At 38.9% G+C, this 18,599-nt stretch overlaps 1 protein-coding gene across 1 annotated transcript in view; it reads left to right on the top strand.

Annotated features, from left to right (window-relative positions):
- Positions 1–5,222: 5,222 nt before the first annotated feature.
- Positions 5,223–18,599, top strand: part of PPP1R3A (protein phosphatase 1 regulatory subunit 3A) — a 47,677-nt gene continuing 34,300 nt past the window's right edge. The window contains exon 1 of the mRNA XM_072146927.1: positions 5,223–6,041. Within this exon, the coding sequence (XP_072003028.1) occupies positions 5,266–6,041 (776 nt within the window). The 5' untranslated portion in view covers positions 5,223–5,265. The remainder of the gene's footprint in view (positions 6,042–18,599) is intronic.

The following is an 18,599-nucleotide window of genomic DNA, read 5'->3' as shown; positions in this document are numbered from 1 at the left end:
ATGACTGCACATGTTTCTTTAGAGGTAACCATAGTTAACAGAAGAGAAACGATGATACCAAGCACCAGCCTCCTTTTAAGGGTGCGGTCACACGTCGCGTTTACTGCATGCGTTTAAAAACGCATTGCTACAGCTGAAGGGAGATTTGCCTAATTAAACAGCTGTTAATACCTGCGTTTACAAAATGCATGCATTAACTGCGATGTTAACACATACATTAACAATGCGTTAACACTTGCGCTTTGTAAAGGCAAGCGTTAACAGCTGTTTAATTAGGCAAATCTCCCTTCAGTTGAAGCAATGTGTTTTTAAACGCATGCAGTAAACACGACGTGTGACCGCACCCTAAAGTGTTCAGTGGTGTGATTCTTACTTAATCATGACAGATGGATCTCCAGCCCTGTCCTCATCTACACCCACACCTGTATTAATGGAGCAATCACTGAAACGACGATAGCTGCTCCTTTTAAGGCAGGCCTGCAATGAAGTGGAAATGTGTTTTGGGGGAAAAAGTTCATTTTCTAGGCAAATGTTGACTTTGCAATTAATTGCTGTTAAGCTGATCACTCTTTATAACATTATGGAGTATATGCAAATTGCCATTATAAAACCTGAGGCAGTAGACTTTGTAAAAATCAATATTTGTATCATTCTCAAAATTTATGGCCATGACTGTATTATAATGCTATTGTTTGAGAATGCATCATACAATGGAAAATGAAAGGACATAAACGAACAGTGAGCCCTAAAGCTAGTCCCACCCAGCTGTCCCTACTAGATCTTCTAAATGTAGGGGCAAATTAAATCACCCTTATGGGCACATTGCGGCAAAGGCACACCTCCAAAAGGCTCCAGGATTGGTCAGCGCTGGTCACGCCGATTTTCAACTAGTTCTCACTCCTCCAGGACTGGTTGCCATCTGCACTCTCCTACTAGTGACTCGCTCCCTCTTTCTCCCAAACACCGCAGAGCTTTGCCTGCCCAGGCCACTGCCAGGCCACCCTTCTTGTCTCCTATGGCTGCTGCACTCCCTGCAAGAGGTCTGGACCACGTGGGAGGCAATATGGTGCTGCCGCAAAAGGGAACACACTTCCCCTTGGTAACTGTTCAGGAAAGTCCCTCTCCCAGCCCAACTATATTCCCTCCAAGCATTCATTGATGGACCCTGAGGGCACAACTTGGGGCACAACCCAGGGAGCAGCTGCCTCAGGAAATGTTCTTAAAGGGACAGAGCCCTGAGCTGAGGCCTATTCATTGTACACTCCTGCCCCCACCACTGACACACTAGGGGATCCCCCCATTTCAACCTGATCTTCCCCTACCAGAACTGGCTACCAATACCTTTAAGGGCCACACAGAATTACAGGCCCTTATAGCCCTCCTCCCCCAAAGATGGATATGGATGTCTTATCCTCTGATCAGAAAGGTGCATGGTACCACAATCTTCAGTATGTACAAACAGAAGTCATTCATCTTGGATGAATGAGACACATTTAAGAAAGAAAATGCATCCACCCTTCTGGATCTTTAGCATCAGATTGCTGCAAAAACTCTTTGCCAACACAACTAGCTGTGCATCTAGATGATTTGGAGAACAGAAACAACCGCAATAACATTCATGTTAATGGACTTCCTGAAGTTACGCAAACTATGGATCTGGATCTAATATACTTCTGGCGCACCCATCAAATTAGACTATTCTCTCAATTCCCTGACGGCGAAGAGTACTGACTCATTTGAGGTATATGATCTGTAGAGTACCTGCTTAAAGAACATCTGCCACCAGGAGGAAGGGGGCTCCATAGGTGTAAATTGAGCCTGGAACATACAGTTTGCATACAGTCTTTCATCCTGGTGGTAGATGTCCTTTAAAGAACAAATTATGAAGAAGGCAAGAGACAGGGAAGCATGTGATTTAGATGGAGCGCAGAATTCTCTATTCCCAGACCTCTCCCACTGCACTCTGTGTCAAAGGTCTACTCTTCACCCACTGCTCTCTATGGTTCAAGACCATTCCGTACTAATGGGGTTTCCCTTTTGCCCTCCATGCCCGAGCAGGAAACAAATCCTTCATTCTCTCCATACATGAAGAACTGCCATCTTTCTTGCAGTCACTGAATTTACTTCTCCCATTAACCTGATTGGAACGCCCTGGTGCTGGACCCCAAGCAACGACTGAAAGGCTCTACAGTCTGAAATGCTGAAGTAGACTCTCCGTGCTCACAATACCAGAGACCATGCAGGAATCTGTCCTTTGAGACCTCTGAGACCTTATTGTGGTATATCTCTGTGATCTTGCTAAATGCCCTCTCTGCTATGCCATTTCTTTTTTTGTCTTGATGTGTAGCGAGTAGTGACCTGCCAGTAACCCAATTTTTACACAGTTGGCTATTGTTTGATATTGTTAGATATTGCTACTTGGGCCCACAATTGAAAGTCATTAACCCTTTCAGGACCTTGCCCTTTTTTATTTTTCCATGTACAGAGCTGTGTGACAGCCTATTTTCTGCGTAACAAATTGCACTTCATAGAGATGGTATTGAATATTCCATGCCGTGTACTAGGAAGCGGGAAAAAAATTCCAAATGCAGTGAAATTGGTAAAAAAACGCATTTATGCCGTCTTCTTGTGGGCTTGGATCTTACGGATTTCACTGTGCGCCCCGAATGACATGTCTACTTTATTCTTTGGGTCTGTGCGATTACGGGGATACCAAATTTATATAGGTTTTATAATGTTTTCATACATTTTAAAAAATTAAAACCTCCTGTACAAAAATTTTTTGGGGGATTTTGCCATCTTCTGGCGCTAATAACTTTTTTATACTTTGGTGTACGGAGCTGTGGGTGGTGTAGTTTTTTGTGGATTTTGATGACGTTTACAATGTTATCAATTTTAGGACTGTTCAACCCTGTGATCACTTTTTATAGAATTTTTTAATTTTTTTAAATGACAAAAAAAGTGCCATTTTCGACTTTGGGCGCGATTTTTCTGTTACGGGATTAAACGCAGTGAAAAAACGTTATCATATTTTGATAGATCGGGCATTTTCGGACGCGGCGATACCTAATGTGTTTATGATTTTTACTGTTTATTTATATTTATATCAGTTCTAGAGAAAGGGGGGTGATTTGAGTTTTTAGTGTTTTTTATTATAATTTTTTTTTTTTTAACTTTTTTTTATTTTTATTTTTAGTACTTTTCAGACTCCCTAGGGTACTTTAACCCTAGGGTGTCTGCACGATCCTATCATATACTGCCATACTACAGTATGGTAGTATATGGGGATTTTACTACTCATACATTACAATGTGCTGATAGCACATTGTAATGCATGGGTTAACCCGAAGTAGCCTCGGGTCTTCGTGAGACCCGAGGTTACCATGGCGACGGATCGCCGCTCCCCGATAACGTCACGGGGAGCGGCGATCCTCGAAAAGATGGCGGCGCCCACGAGCCGCCATCCTTTTGAAGCCGCCGGCAGCACCGATCGCGGGTGTTACCGGTAAGCCTTTGCTGCAATATGCAGCAAAGACTTACCGGCTATGGAGAGGGCTCAGCGCGTGAGCCCTCTCCATGCACCCGCGGCCAACCCGTGACGTGCTATTACGTCACGGGTCGTGAAAGGGTTAATAGGTCTGCAAGCTCACTATGCATTTTGTGCCCAAGGTTTGACCCACAATTTGTTTGCTCAGAATAAGATGTCCCTTTTGGTGCACATTTTTTTCTGTCTTGTCAGACACAGTGCAGCCGCAAAAAAAAAACTGCCGCAGACACTCTCTTTCTAGTGCAAAGTGAAAACTGGTGCAAACACTTTAATAAATGTGGGCCATTGAGTTTAAAAGTAGCAGACATTGAAAAGGTAACTCCTCCCACCAGAGGCAGGAATAGATTACAAAAATTTCGAAACAGCAAGGTATACTGGATACTACAACTTCAAATAAATAATCCAAAGGGTCTTAATAGGACAGATTTTATGTAGCTACTTTATTTATCTTATGCTCCATAAGACAGTCCTAGCACCTTTTCTGTTTTGTGTTTACGCGGCTGACATAAGGCACGATAGCAGGGAGTACTTTCTGCAGAAATTTAGTGACAATACGGTTTGGGTAGGTTGTATTTGTGATAATGATGAGTCAGTATATCGTAGTACAGTGAGCTGTTATGCAAGACAGTGCAAGGAAAATGGGCTACTGCTTAATATTGGGAAAACTAAAGAACTAGTTATCAATTTTAGATGAGCTTGTAGTCGAACAAGTTTCTGAATATAAGTACTTGGGGGTCTTTATAGATAAGAAACTTGATTGGCACTTTCATGTCAATCAACAGTTGAAGAAATTTCAAGGCAGGTTGTACTTCTTGCACTCTCTAAGATCCTTCAATGTTCGTAGTTGCTTGTTGTGTAGTTTTTATCGATCAGTCATGGAAAGCGTGTTATTTTTTGCTGCCACAGCATGCGATACAGGAATCACAACTTGTGACAAGTCTAGACTAGATAGTCAGATCAGGAAAGTCAGGTCTGTAGTAGGAATCTTGTTGGAGTCCTGGGAGCTAGTTCTGAATAAGCTTGGCAGGTTCAATAAGATTATGGCAAATCATGCCATATTAGCTAGTCAGCATAGTATGTTCAGCTGTAGATTTCATCACTGGATGTGTAAGACGGATAGAATGAGAAACAGTGATGGTAAAACCTGTATCCAGTAATTATTTGATGCATATTAGTGTACTAATTTATGTTTTTTTAGGGGAATTGTATTTATTTTTTATCAGGATGTGTGTATATGTATTAATATTATGTCATTCATTGTATTGCTCTTTTTATGAAATAGTGTGCAATAACTGTATATCCTCTTTGGGGATAATAATAATAAGGATTATTATTATTATTATTAATTTCGATTACAATTGCTGCTTTTGTCTAATATTTACATATGTGTCAATTAGAGCTCTCTTCACTTGTTTGTAATTCACATATAGGCAGTCTTATGTGCTCCTTAATTATACTATGTAAATTGTTTGTAAATTATAAAAATAATATGCAGAAACTAGTTTGGGTTTTAATACACAGAAAAATACTAAGGATTTAAGAATTTAAACCTTTAGGTGCAAGGCCAACATAGTTTACAAGCCACCACACTTATTAATAGGTCTGGCTACCCTTTGCAATGTCATGTGTAATGCTAATCCTCATCCTAAGTCACACTATCTCAAATGTCAGCAGTCATTAGCTGTCCTGTTTGTCTCCTGTACACATCTAGGAGAAAGATGGAGAGTTTTGAAGAAATGAATTCAAGTAAAGATAACCTTTTAGAACCCCCAAGTATAAATGATTCTTCTACAGACGAGGAGGATGTAAAAGCTACAATCAAACCTCGTTTATCTCCACTTCCTAAAAGACGTAGCTCTGTGTCTTCAGATGATGGAGATCTGGAGCCACCACCTACAGTTGCAAGAAAGGTGTCCTTTGCTGATGCGTTTGGTTTTGATCTGGTATCAGTTAAAGAGTTTGACACATGGGAAATACCAACGGTAACTCCAAACTTCGTCATGGAAAGCATAAAAATTGAGGAATTTTATTTAACACCAAGCTTTATATTACCTCCTGTTAGTACTATTATGGAGAGGCTGAATGCAAATAAAGTGACCCTGGAATCCATGGATTTCATACCAGGCACGCCATCCATGAAGGGAATTATTCGAGTTCTCAATCTTTCTTTTGAAAAACAGGTCTATGTTAGAATGTCACTCGATTGTTGGCAAAGTCATTACGACCTCTTGGCTGAGTATGTACCTGATTCTTGTAATGGTGAAACAGATCAATTCTTCTTTACAATATCATTGGTCAGTCCGTATCAAAAAGAAGGAGCAAGAGTGGATTTTTGTATCTGCTATGAAACATCTGTTGGTACCTTTTGGGATAACAATGGTGGACACAATTATGTGCTAACATGTCAAAAGAAGGAACAAATTGTAGAAATTGGTAACCAGTCAGATGAGGTAATAGACAAAAATAAGAAAAGCTGTTTAAAGCCAACACTTAGGTAAGTCTGATCATTGAACTTTATACATTTATTTTTAAATAAATACTATTTATGAGATTGTCAACATATCAGGTGTACAGTTCTGTGTCACTTGTCACTTCTGCAGTTTAGTTGCATCATTATAATATAAAGATCAGAAGTAACATAAACATAAATTCTTTTGTAGCTGCAAGAAACTTCAAAATATCAAACTTTTTATAAGTAATAGTGTGAAATTATATGTTTAAGTAATTGAAAATGTATTATTATACTTAGGCTTATTTATTTATATGCTTAGTTAATGATACCATATCTAGCAATATATGGTGATGTGATTTAGCATAAATGTCATTGAGAACGTGTGTTTGGATCACCTTTCTCTAGACCAAGTTCTGTCAGACTTAGGTAGTTAAAAAAGAGAGGGTAAAAAGGGTGTTTGAGCAAGGTCAATAGTGACTGCACTGGACAGCGCTCCTGGACAAATTTAGATACACTGGGGTAGATTTATCAAGTGTCTGAAAGTCAGAATATTTCCAGTTGCCCATGGCAACCAATCACAGCTCCCCTTTAAAATATTCATGAGCTCTGGTTAAATGAAAGCTGAGCCGTGATTGGTTGGCATGGGCAACTGGAAATATTCTGACTTTCAGACACTTGATAAATCTGCCCCACTGTTGTATTAAGGGGAAAACTATTGTATTTGGGGAATACATTGGCACTAAATCTGAAGGTTTTATGCATGCTGGAGCTTTATTGAAATGCTACAACACTGAAGATGTTTTCTCTTGTCAATAATAAAATAGAAATAATTGCATAAGAATTGAACTGCACATGTAGATGTTGATGTAGTTTGTTTAGCTAGATCTTGGACTGAATTGAACAATCTATTGCACAGTCGCTCTCTGTGACACAGGAAACATCATAGACCCGGTTTTGAGCCGGAATTTTAACCCTGCACATTCCAAAAAGCCCTTATTAACCACCATATATAGGAGCCATTGTCTGTTGCTGCTGTGGCAGTTGGAAGCCGAGCCATAATTGGTTGGTTTTCTGCCACAGGTCATTAATATGAGCTCTTAGATGTGATTGATTACTATAGGCAATGAGTATAAGATGCGTATGTGTGAGGTAAGATGGATAGGGATACAGACATGTCTGAGGTAAAACTGTTCCAGTTGCCCATGGAAACCAATCAGAGATCGGCTGTAATTTTATAAACAGCTGTGCAAAAATCAAACTTGAGCAAATCGGTTGCCATGGGCAACTAAAATAGTTCTGCTCTCAGACACTTCTGATAAATTTCTCCATAGACAAATTGGCAGAGACAGTCACTAAAAGAGACGGTCTAAAACAGTGAGAGACAGCCACTGAAAGAGACCGTCAGAGACAGCCACTGAAAAAGACCGTCAGACACAGCCACTAAAAGAGACCGTCAGAGACAGCCACTAAAAGAGACCGTCAGAGACAGCCACTGAAAGAGACCGTCAGAGACAGCCACTGAAAGAGACCGTCAGAGACAGCCACTGAAAGAGACCGTCAGAGACAGCCACTGAAAGAGACCGTCAGAGACAGCCACTGAAAGAGACCGTCAGAGACAGCCACTGAAAGAGACCGTCAGAGACAGCCACTGAAAGAGACCGTCAGAGACAGCCACTGAAAGAGACCGTCAGAGACAGCCACTGAAAGAGACCGTCAGAGACAGCCACTGAAAGAGACTGTCAGAAACAGCCACTGAAAGAGACTGTCAGAGACAGCCACTGAAAGAGACTGTCAGAGACAGTCAATGAAAGAGACAGCCAAAGACAGAGATGGTCACGGACAGTCACTGAAAGAGACGGTCAGTGACAGTCACTTAAAGAGAAGGTCAGAGACAGTCACTCAGAAATGGTCAAAGAATGAGAAGGTCAGAGACAATCACTGAGAGAGACTGTTAGAGACAGTCACTAAAAAAGACTTCGGAGACAATCACTCAGGGACGGCCAAAGACAGAGGTCAGGGACAGTCAGTGACAGTCACTGAAAGAGATAGTCAGAGACAGAGAATGTCAGAGACAGTTAGTTAGAGACAGAGAAACACAGAGAGAGTCACAGAGAGAGAGAGAGAGATACATATAAAATATTTTTGTTAATCCATTCTATATTGTTATATCTAAGAGCAGTTATTTCCTATCCCAGGCAGCGCCGTGATCTACAGCTAGTGGGTGATATAATGAAAAAACAAATAGTTTTCCTTTCTTCCTTTTTTAAAAAATGTTTTAAAATTTCTTTATTTTCAAATTCCATATATACAAAGGAACAACATAAAAATATAAATACAACAACAGAGATTACCTTTCCAAAGACAACAAAAGAAGACAAGACTACTGGTTTAACCATATCACTGCCAATATAACAATATAAAATGAGACTCCTTCCAAATATATTGCCCTTATCCTAGATTCTTTGTCTCCAAGTTCTATGTAATATCATTCTCTTTCACCATAAATAACCCTGTCACCCCTAACCCACAATACCCAGGGGCCAAAATAAAATTAAAAATCAAACTCTCACACTCCCCCCCCCCCCCCACCACCACCACTCCACCTACACCCCCCAGATTTTCCCCCAATGATCCTAATTTTGTCCATCAACGCTAATTTAGCTTTGGAGAATTGGCATTCATCCAATTTCTTACAATCAATGTTTAAGCAATCATAGATAACCTACAAATAATATATTTTTGAAAGATTAATAATTTAGGCAAATTCACCATGTCTAAATCATTTAATATCATTATTTCCATAGAGAAGGGCAATGCCATCTCCATTTTTTCTTGTATCTTAATATGTACGTCATTCCAGAATGAATCCAGTGTTGGACAACTCCAGGACATATGTGTAAAATCTGGTCCTTTTTTGCTAGACTTTGGCCATATAGATTTTCACTCACACCCCATTTTCCCCAATAATGCAGGGGTGTAATATAAGCTGTGAATAAAATTTAATTGAATCATTCTATGATTCATATTTAAAGAACACCGAACAATATTTCTATAAACATAATCCCAGTGAATTGATTCTACATTACTTCTTTCACTAGGACCTGCTTACTTTAGTCATAGTCTATGCGGTCATTGTCTATGTGACGCCGGTGCTCACGAAACTGTCACTGCTGGCTGGACTACATCGAGTAGCATAGCTGCGGGGCAGCGTCGGAAAGGTGAGTTCATGGTTTATTATTTTTAGACTTGCTCCACCAGTCCCAGAATGGCCCGCACCAGCCCCAAGCCAGTCGGCTTACCTGGATTTCCCCCAGTGGGTTCAGTGTCCAGTTCACCCCTGGACAAAGGGGTAGTAACATAAGACTGAAGGACAGGCATTTTACTGTAGATAGGTAAAAGAAGTATCGTTGTAAAACTAAGTTGGTGGGTCTAACTAAACATGTCTAATATTAAGACAGTGCAGACCTTCACCTCATAATAATAAAAAAAAAGTTTTAAAAAAGTTATTTATCTATCTTTCGGATGACAGGCTTACCTCACACCAACATTTTGCCCAATTTAGACCCATAGTAAGTCATCCTTAAAAAAGACTCTGTCAAGGAAGATGAAGTCAAGAACAGTGAGAACCAGAAGTGTTGGTAACAGTGAGGAGTGGTTGGGATGCTGTTTTTAATTTTTAATTTTAGTAGCCCCTGTACAACCCCTTTCCTTCTAATTTTATTTTACTAGACTAGTAATTAGTTGATTACTGTGTGATTTTGTGTCATACAGAAAGAAGAGAGGTCATCAATCAAAATTTTTTGTCTGTATTTTATTTACAATATCTGACTGCATTTCCAAATTTTGATCATATCCTCTCCCTACAAAGGTATATTCCAGAAAAGTCACCTTCACTTTCTCATATGCAATAAACTACATTTCTATGTCCGCATCAGTTGAATAAAGCATAATTTTCTATAATTATTTTGTTTTATACAATCAGCACTTATCTCTTTGAATTACCTTCTCGATATTTGTTTTTGTTGGAAGAATTATGTGATTTTTGTATTTCGAAATTAAGAAAATGTCTTGAAGTAATGTCAGTTTTTTCTTTTTTTCTTTACTTTTGCTTCCATTGTCAGTTTAAAGACAAAAAAGATGTCCATACTTCAGTTCAAACATAATTAGGTCTTCATGACATAGGAAGTACAATCACTGACATTGCAGACATCAAAGAACATATTTCACACCCTTCGCAAAGTCTGACCCATCAAAGGTTGCTTTGCTACTAATAAGTGATTCCTCTGAATTGAAAGGATTATAGATATAGTGATAATACTATCTGAATAACTCCTTTCTTCCAATATACAACAATCTATTTTACTGTGTAAAAGACATAAAGGTGTCACCAGATCTTTTATTTCTTAATCACTACTTCTTTGTTGCCAAACAAATAGTTGAGGATCTAACCTTATGATGTCCTTGTTTGTGCAATATGTGGAATAAGGTATATCAAGTTACTTTGGTTTTTCTTTCAATTTCTAAAAATGCAGAAGGTATACTGTTTGTGAGTACAACCTATTTTGCTACAATATTCTCAGGCGTTCATGAAGCTAAGATTTGGGGCACTGTTGGCATTGAATTAGATTTTGACTTGATTTTGACTTTTTGTAATGATTACACACTTCTCATTAGCCCCTTGCCTCAACAGCCAGTTTTAAACTACCATATATACTCGAGTACAAGGCTGGTGCCACACGGTACGCTTTGTCTGCACTCGCAAACGCAGACAAGGCCGCACCCACCGGGGTGGGCCGTGGCCAGATCGCATCGGCGTTTGTATGGAAACGCCTGCGATCAGGAACAAGCCACCGGTGTTTCACGTTAATTTCATGCAAAACACCGGCGGTTCATTCCCGATCGCAAATGCAGACAAAGCGTTACGTGTGGCACCATCCTAAGCCTAGTTTTTCAGCTCAAAAAAATGTGCTGAAAACCCAAACTCAGCTTATACTCGAGTAAAAAAAATATATCAAAACTCCTCTCTCCAGCTTCCCCTGCTGCTGGCTATATACTGGGGCAGTGGGCTGGCTATATACTGGGGGATATGGGCTGGCAGGCAATATACTGGGGGCAGGTGCAGGCTATATACTATGGGGCAGGGTCCGGCAGGCTATAAAATGGGGAGGCTCTGACCAATGCATTTCCCACCCTCGTCTTATACTCGAGTTAATAGGTTTTCCCGGGTTTTTGTGATAAAATTAGGGTCCTCGGCTTATACTTGGGTCAGCTTATACTTGAGTATATAGGGTATTTTAAATTCCGACATGTGTCACTATAAGTGGTTATAATTTTGCAAAATCCAAGGGATTTTGAGATTGTTTTATCATGACACAGTGGGATACATTTACTTACCCGCCCTGCGTGAAAGTGCATTGTCCGAACGGAATGCACATCTGCTGCGATTCATGAAGATCATGCCCCCGATATCCTACACCTGTCGCATCCCCGCTCAGGTCCGCCGGAGTTCACGTTCTTCTACCCTATGTATGTAAGCGCATTGTCTTGCGACACAAATTGAATGTTAAATCCCGCGCTCAGTCTGAATCAGTCGGATCGTCTGATGGCTCGCACCCAATATCTGTCGCATGTAAGCCAGCACAGCTGCGCCACAATCCTATTGCATGCCACAATCCCCAGTTAAATACCTGTCCCAGCGGCGCAAATCCCAAAAATTACAAAAATCTGACAAAAGTGTGATCGGGGGACCCTTAGTAAATAAGCCCCATTGTACTTCATTGTATTGGCTGGGGTATTCCAAAAGAAGAAGCCCCATTAATTAGTCTGTCTGAAGGTAAAAACTGTAAAAACAGATTGGGAGTTATTTATCATTTGCTTTGTCGCAAAGAAGTCACATTGATGGGGGGGGGGGGTTCTACTTTTCACAGGGCTATTTCCGCCACTTCATTAATCTGGCATAAACATAAACTAATGCCATGAAACACTGTGCAAAGCCAGACTTATGACTAAAGTCTTTTAGTTACTTCATTCTCCTGCTGGTGTATGTGCGGGGACTTGTTTTGAATTTTGAAATTTATTTGGGACTTTTTGAAAAAAAATCCCACACAGCATTAAGAGCAAATTAACATTTAAAAGGCTAAAGCCACTTTAATGAATCTCATGGACAGCTGAGCTCCAAAAACAGACATAGAAAATGTGATAAAATTAAGTCTACAGAAAGTGACCTGTGTCCCGGTCAGATACCAAAGACTGAGCACAGTGCAGTGTATCTTTGCATCATAGTGAATTGCTGGTGGATGCAAAGAACCCCTGTCTGCTGGCTAAACAGACAGGGACTCCTTGCATCCTAATTCACTATGATGCAAGAAATCTCTTACACTGTACTTTGCTTAGTATTTGGATCTGACTACCACATGGGTCTGTTTCAACAGACCAGGCACCTTCACATTCAGGGACTTGATGTACAGGGCATAGTTCCACAGTACTATCTATTCTTCCTTCTGGATTGTCAAACAGTAAACTACATGGGCATATATTACATGCCAAACCATATTATATGGCATACATATTTAAACCAGTGAACAAACAAGCCATAGGTTATTACTACTCAAGACTGAACAGTTTTAGCAGCTAACTTGTTAGAAATTAGAGAAAGATCATTTAAAAATGTATAGTACAGATCAAAAGTCTGGACACAGCTTCTAATTCAAAGAGTTTTCTGTATTTTCATGACTACACAAATTGTAGATTCACACTTAAGGGATCAAAACTATGAATTAACACATGTGGAATTATATACTAGCCACCTTTTGCTTTTATTACTGCTTTGCACATTCTTGGCATTCTATTGATGAGCTTCAAGAGGTAGTTACCTGAAATGGTCTTCTAACAGTCTTGAGGGAGTTTCCAGAGATGCTTAGCACTTGTTGACCTTATGCCTTCACTCTGCAGTCCAACTCACCTCAAACCATCTTGACTGGGTTCAGGTCTGATGACTGTGGAGGCCAGGTCATCTGTTGTACCTCCCCATCACTCTCCTTCTTGGTAAAATATCCCTTACACAGCCTAGAGCTGTGTATGGTCCAACTAAACTCAAACCAGATGGAATAGCATGCCGCTGCAAGATGTTGTGGTAACCATGCTGGTTCAGTAAATAATCTCCCCAACAGTAAATAACTCCCCAACAATGTCACCAGAAAAGCCTTTAGCCTAAACAAGTCTCTTCTGCTTATTGCCTGTCCTCAGCAGTGGTTTCCTAGCAGCTATTTTATCAAAAAGGCCTGATGTGTCTGCTGCTAGAACTCTGTGTGGCATTGACCATCTGAGCTGCTGTTAACCTGAGATTTCTGAACCTGGTGACTTTTGTGAACTTATCTTCTGCAGCAGAGGTGACTCTTGGTCTTCATTTCCTGGGGCGATCCTCATGTAAGCCACTTTCTTTGTAGCATTTGATAGTTTTTACAACTGCACTTGAGGAGACCTTCAAAGATTGACAATTTTTTCAGACTGACTAACCTTCATTTCTTAACCCCTTCCCGACGCGCGCCGGGTCCCGGTGCATGGAGAGGGCTCGCGGGCCGAGCCCTCTCCATAGCCGGTAAGTCTTTGCTGCATATTGCAGCAAAGGCTTACCGGTAACACCCGCGATCGGTGCTAGCAATGCTGCCGGCGGCCATCTTGTCGTGGATCGCTGCTCCCCGATGACGTCACCATCGTCGCCATGGAACCTCGGGTGTTCCGAACACCCGAGGCTACTTCGTTTTAACCCATGCATTACAATGTGCTAATTGCACATTGTAATGCATGGGGAGTAAAATCCACATATACTGCCATACTGTAGTATGGCAGTATATGATAGGATCGATCAGACTACCTAGGGTTAGAGTACCCTAGGGAGTCTGAAAAATAGTAAAAGTAAAAATAAAAAAAAGTTAAAAAAAAAAAAATTATAATAAAAAACCCTAAAAATTCAAATCACCCCCCTTTCCCTAGAACTGATATAAAAATAAATAAACAGTAAAAATCATAAACACATTAGGTATCGCCGCGTCCGAAAATGCCCGATCTATCAAAATATGATAATGTTTTTTCACTATGTTTAACCCCGTAACGGAAAATAGCGTCCAAAGTCGAAAATGGCATTTTTTTGCTATTTTGAAAAATATAAAAAAATTTATAAAAAGTGATCAAAAGGTCGAACAGTCCCAAAAATTATAGTAATGAAAACGGCATCAAAATTCGCAAAAAATGACACTATCCACAGCTCCGTACACCAAAGTATGAAAAAGTTATTGGCAAAATAAAAAAAAAATATTTTGTACAGGAGGTTTTAATTTTTTTAAATGTATGAAAACATTATAAAACCTATACAAATTTGGTATCCACGTGATCGTACCGACCCAAAGAATAAAGTAGACATGTCATTTGGGACGCAGAGTGAAAGCTGTAAAATTCAAGCCCACAAGAAAACGTCACAAATGTGGTTTTTCACCATTTTCACTGCATTTGGAATTTTTTTCCCGCTTCCCAGTACACACCATAGAATATTAAATACCGTCACTATGCAGTGCAATTTGTTACGCAGAAAATAAGCCATAACAGAGCTCTTTATGTGGAAAAATAAAAAAGTTATAGATTTTTGAAGTTGGTGAGTGAAAAATGGAAGTGAAAAAACTAAAAAAGGCCAAGTCGTGAAGGGGTTAAAATAATGATGACCACTCATTTTTTCTTTACTTAGATGCTTTTTCTAGCCATAAGACAAATTCTAACAGTCTATTCAGTAGCACTATTACCTGTATATCCACCTGACTTCTGTTCAACACAAGTGATAGTCCCAACCCCATTTATAAGGCAAGAAGTCCCATTATGAAACCTGACAGAGCACACCTGTGATGGGAAAACCTTTTCTGGTGACTACCTCTTGCAGCTCATCAAGAGAATGCCAAGAGTGTGTAAAGCAGTAATCAAAGCAAGAGGTGGCTACTTTGAAGAACCTAGAATATGACATATTTTCAGTTGTTTTTACACTTTTTTGTTAAGTATATACCCACATGTGTTAATTCATAGCTTTGATGCCTTCAGTGTGAATTTCTATATTTGTAAAAATAAAAAAAAAATTTGAATGAGAAAGTGTGTTCAAACTATTGGTCACTGTATGTCACTGAAAATGTTTGTGACATATATTCTCAAAGCAATGTTAGTCAGAAAGTAACTATGAATAGGTTATCACAAGACGGAATAAGACTCATATGGTATGGGTCACACAGGGTGAACACATGGTTGGTTACATTCTGAGAACTGGCAGCAATGTACCTGCTGTACCTTGCATTTTGGATTCAGGAATTTCACCAAATATCATCCGCATGTCACAAGAAAATCCTAAAAGGACATTGTTACCCACACAGCTTATCAGTTTATGTAAAAATATTCTGTGTTTTTCAGAGATAATTCACCTTTGCTAAACTCCTGCATGTGTACATCTGCAAAAACATCAGTTTATGATTTTTTTTTTTTTTTACAGTTGCATTCAATAGGAAAACATCCCTGCTAAACTGGAGTTGACTGGAGGCTAATTAGGCAAATAGTTAATGCATTGCACTAGCAGACTGTATTGCATATCCATAAAAATAGGTTCTACGTTGCTTTATTAGTTTGTTGCCACCAACATATGTTTTTGCTCCAGTTAATGACCTCTGTTATCGGTTTAGTTGCCATTTTGGGCCTGACAGACACCATTTCAAACCGTTTTACCTAGGAAAATTATCAGGCCAATCATCCGGGCTGCTGTGTAAGATTGCTTTATATCTTGCTACTCCGTATTCTGGTATCTTGAAATTACAAACGAACAGTTACATTGGTGATAGGTTAACTGTTGGGAATTGTTCTTCCAATTTTACTCGGCTACTTCCATATTCAATATTCTATGGCCATTCTATAGAAAGTTTCTATGTTTACTTCCATTAAGTAGAAATCTTTATGCTCATGTGATGTCACAGAAGCACACCTGTGTGATCATGGGCCATTCCTTTTAAGCTTTCATTAGAATGACAGCAACTAGAGATTTAAAAATCCATTACAAATTTTGATGGTAGATTTCCTGTAATATATTTAATAACTTCCCATCATGTGTGGTTCCAACCAAAATCCAAAATTCCAAACATTTTATATTTTACATGTTTACTGTGCCTTTTAAACACACGGGGGAGATTTATCATTAGGCAAGCTCCATGGACAGTTCTATGCCTGTCTTTGGAGCTTCGCTGCTTGTCAGATTCATTAAAGTGGCTTTGGCCCTTTAACAAATGTTCTTATGCTCTACTTATGTCTGGGATTTTCCTCAAAAATTTGCAAAAAAAGAAGCAAAATTTATTAAAAAGTCACAAGTCATGAATCAGGTTTTGCACTGTGTTGCACTAGCAGTAGTTCTATGTTTACCCCAGTATAGTGAAGAGGCGGAAATAGTCCTGTGCAAATATTTATGAACGAAAAGTAACAAAAACCCTCTATGCAACTTTATTTCATCTTTTTATGTCAAAAAAGCCCAGCAAAACCAATGATAAATCTCCCCCACAGTAAGTTGTGGTGGAAGGAATAGTAAATATTTAAAACTATACATGTTGGCAGGGATTTAACTAAAGACTCATGGATCCCAGAGCAAAGGTTTGGCTGGAGTCCCTAAGTTTCTTTTTTGTTCTCATGTTCATTAGTATCTGTATCCAACACTCCCCACAAAGATAAATAAAAGTTCATCTATAGCTTGCATTTACCCTAAAATGATGCCTTTGAAAAACACAACTCATCCTGCAAAAAAAACCTCTCATAGAGCTATACTACATCATTGAAATCTTACAATGTCATCACTGAATGTAACATAGCAGAAATTAAAAATCAATGTTTCTTGATGTCAAGTGCCAAAATGTCTTGAAATTATTCATGTTAATGACTAATAAGTGTATTTACTGTGTATATATGCAATTGCTGGGCTGGTGTTTTTTTTCTAATTTTAAGTTTCAACTAAACTAAACCAAATCACTTAATTCTCATAGCACTCACAGGGGAGAAGTATTATTTCCAAAATGGGGAAATGGAGATATGCTAAATGACTCAGAATCTGAAACAGTAGCTGTCTCTGAGAGCCAAGTTCCAATTAACAAGTGTCTGTCAGTGATAGCCAGGATCCAATTATTCAGGGTATCAGGAAAACAACTTACTGCTGAATGTTGAAAACAAAGACCTATCGCCTGTTATGCTACATCCCAGAAAAGATGGGTAGGTGTTAAAAGCAACATAGAGATTTCCCCATTCTATCTGACTCAAAGGTACTGGGTGATAGTGCTGCATAGTTTACTATTAACTAGTTGTAAAGTCAGATACAACGTTTAAAAGTTTTAAAAGTGCTCAAATGTTTGTCACCACTTCATTAGTATGTTTATTGCCCACACAATTTTTTCTACATACTTTTTCCAAATCATAAAGTGATACAATATACAATACATGATCTGCTTCAAATCAGCAAAACATTTTCTTTCAACTGTAAATACCATAAGTACCAACATAATGATAAAATCTGCAACATTTAAACTTGCCCATACTTTTACCATTTGCCACATCATTGGAGTTTATTTGTTTTTGCTCTTTATATAGAGAACTCACAATCACTTTTATTTAACCTTTTAAGGACCAGGCTCTTTTTTGTTTTTTCATTTCCATTTTTCACTCCCCACCAAAAATCTATAATGCAAAGAGCTCTGTAATGGTTTGTTTTCTGCATAACAAATTGCACTGCATAGAGATGGTATTGAATATTCCATGCCGTGTACTGGGAAGCGGAAAAAAATTCCAAATGCATTGAAAATGGTGAAAAAACGCATTTGCGCCGTTTTCTTGTGGGCTTGGATTTTACAGATTTCACTGTGTGCCCCAATTGACATGTCTACTTTATTCTTTGGGTTGCTACGATTACGGCGATACCAAACTTGTATAGGTTTATTTACAAAAATTAAAACCTCTTGTACAAATTATTTATTTTTTTTATTTTGCCATCTGCTGGCGCTAATAACTTTTTCAAACTTCATTGTACAGAGCTGTGGATGATGTCATTTTCTGCGACTTTTAATGATGTTTTCAATTATATCATTTTTATAGCAAATGATAGCAAAAAGGTGCAATTTTCGACTTTGGGCGCTATTTTCCACTACGGGATTAAATGCAGCGAAAAACCATTATTATATTTTGATAGATCGGGCACTTTCAGATGCATCGTTACCTAATGTGTTATTACTGTTTACGGTATTTATATTTATATCAGTTCTACGGAAAGAAGATGATTTGAATTTTTAGGATTTTTTATTATAATTTTTTTCTTTAATTTTTTTTTATATTTTTATTTTATTTTTCAGACTCCCTAGGTTGTCTGATCGATCCTATCATATACTGCCATACTACTGTAGGATTTTCCTCATCATTCATTACAATGTGCTTACAGCACATTGTAATTGAAAGGGTTAAAATGAGACAGCCTCGGGTCTTTGGGAGACCCGAGGCTGTCATGGCAACGATTTGCTGCTCCCTGATGCGCTGCCATCTTTTTGAAGCAGAACA

The sequence above is a fragment of the Engystomops pustulosus genome, chromosome 4, assembly GCF_040894005.1.
Source record: "Engystomops pustulosus chromosome 4, aEngPut4.maternal, whole genome shotgun sequence".
Classification (NCBI taxonomy): domain Eukaryota; kingdom Metazoa; phylum Chordata; class Amphibia; order Anura; family Leptodactylidae; genus Engystomops; species Engystomops pustulosus.
Note: the sequence above shows the minus strand (reverse complement) of the source record. Positions and strands in the feature narration are given on the sequence as shown.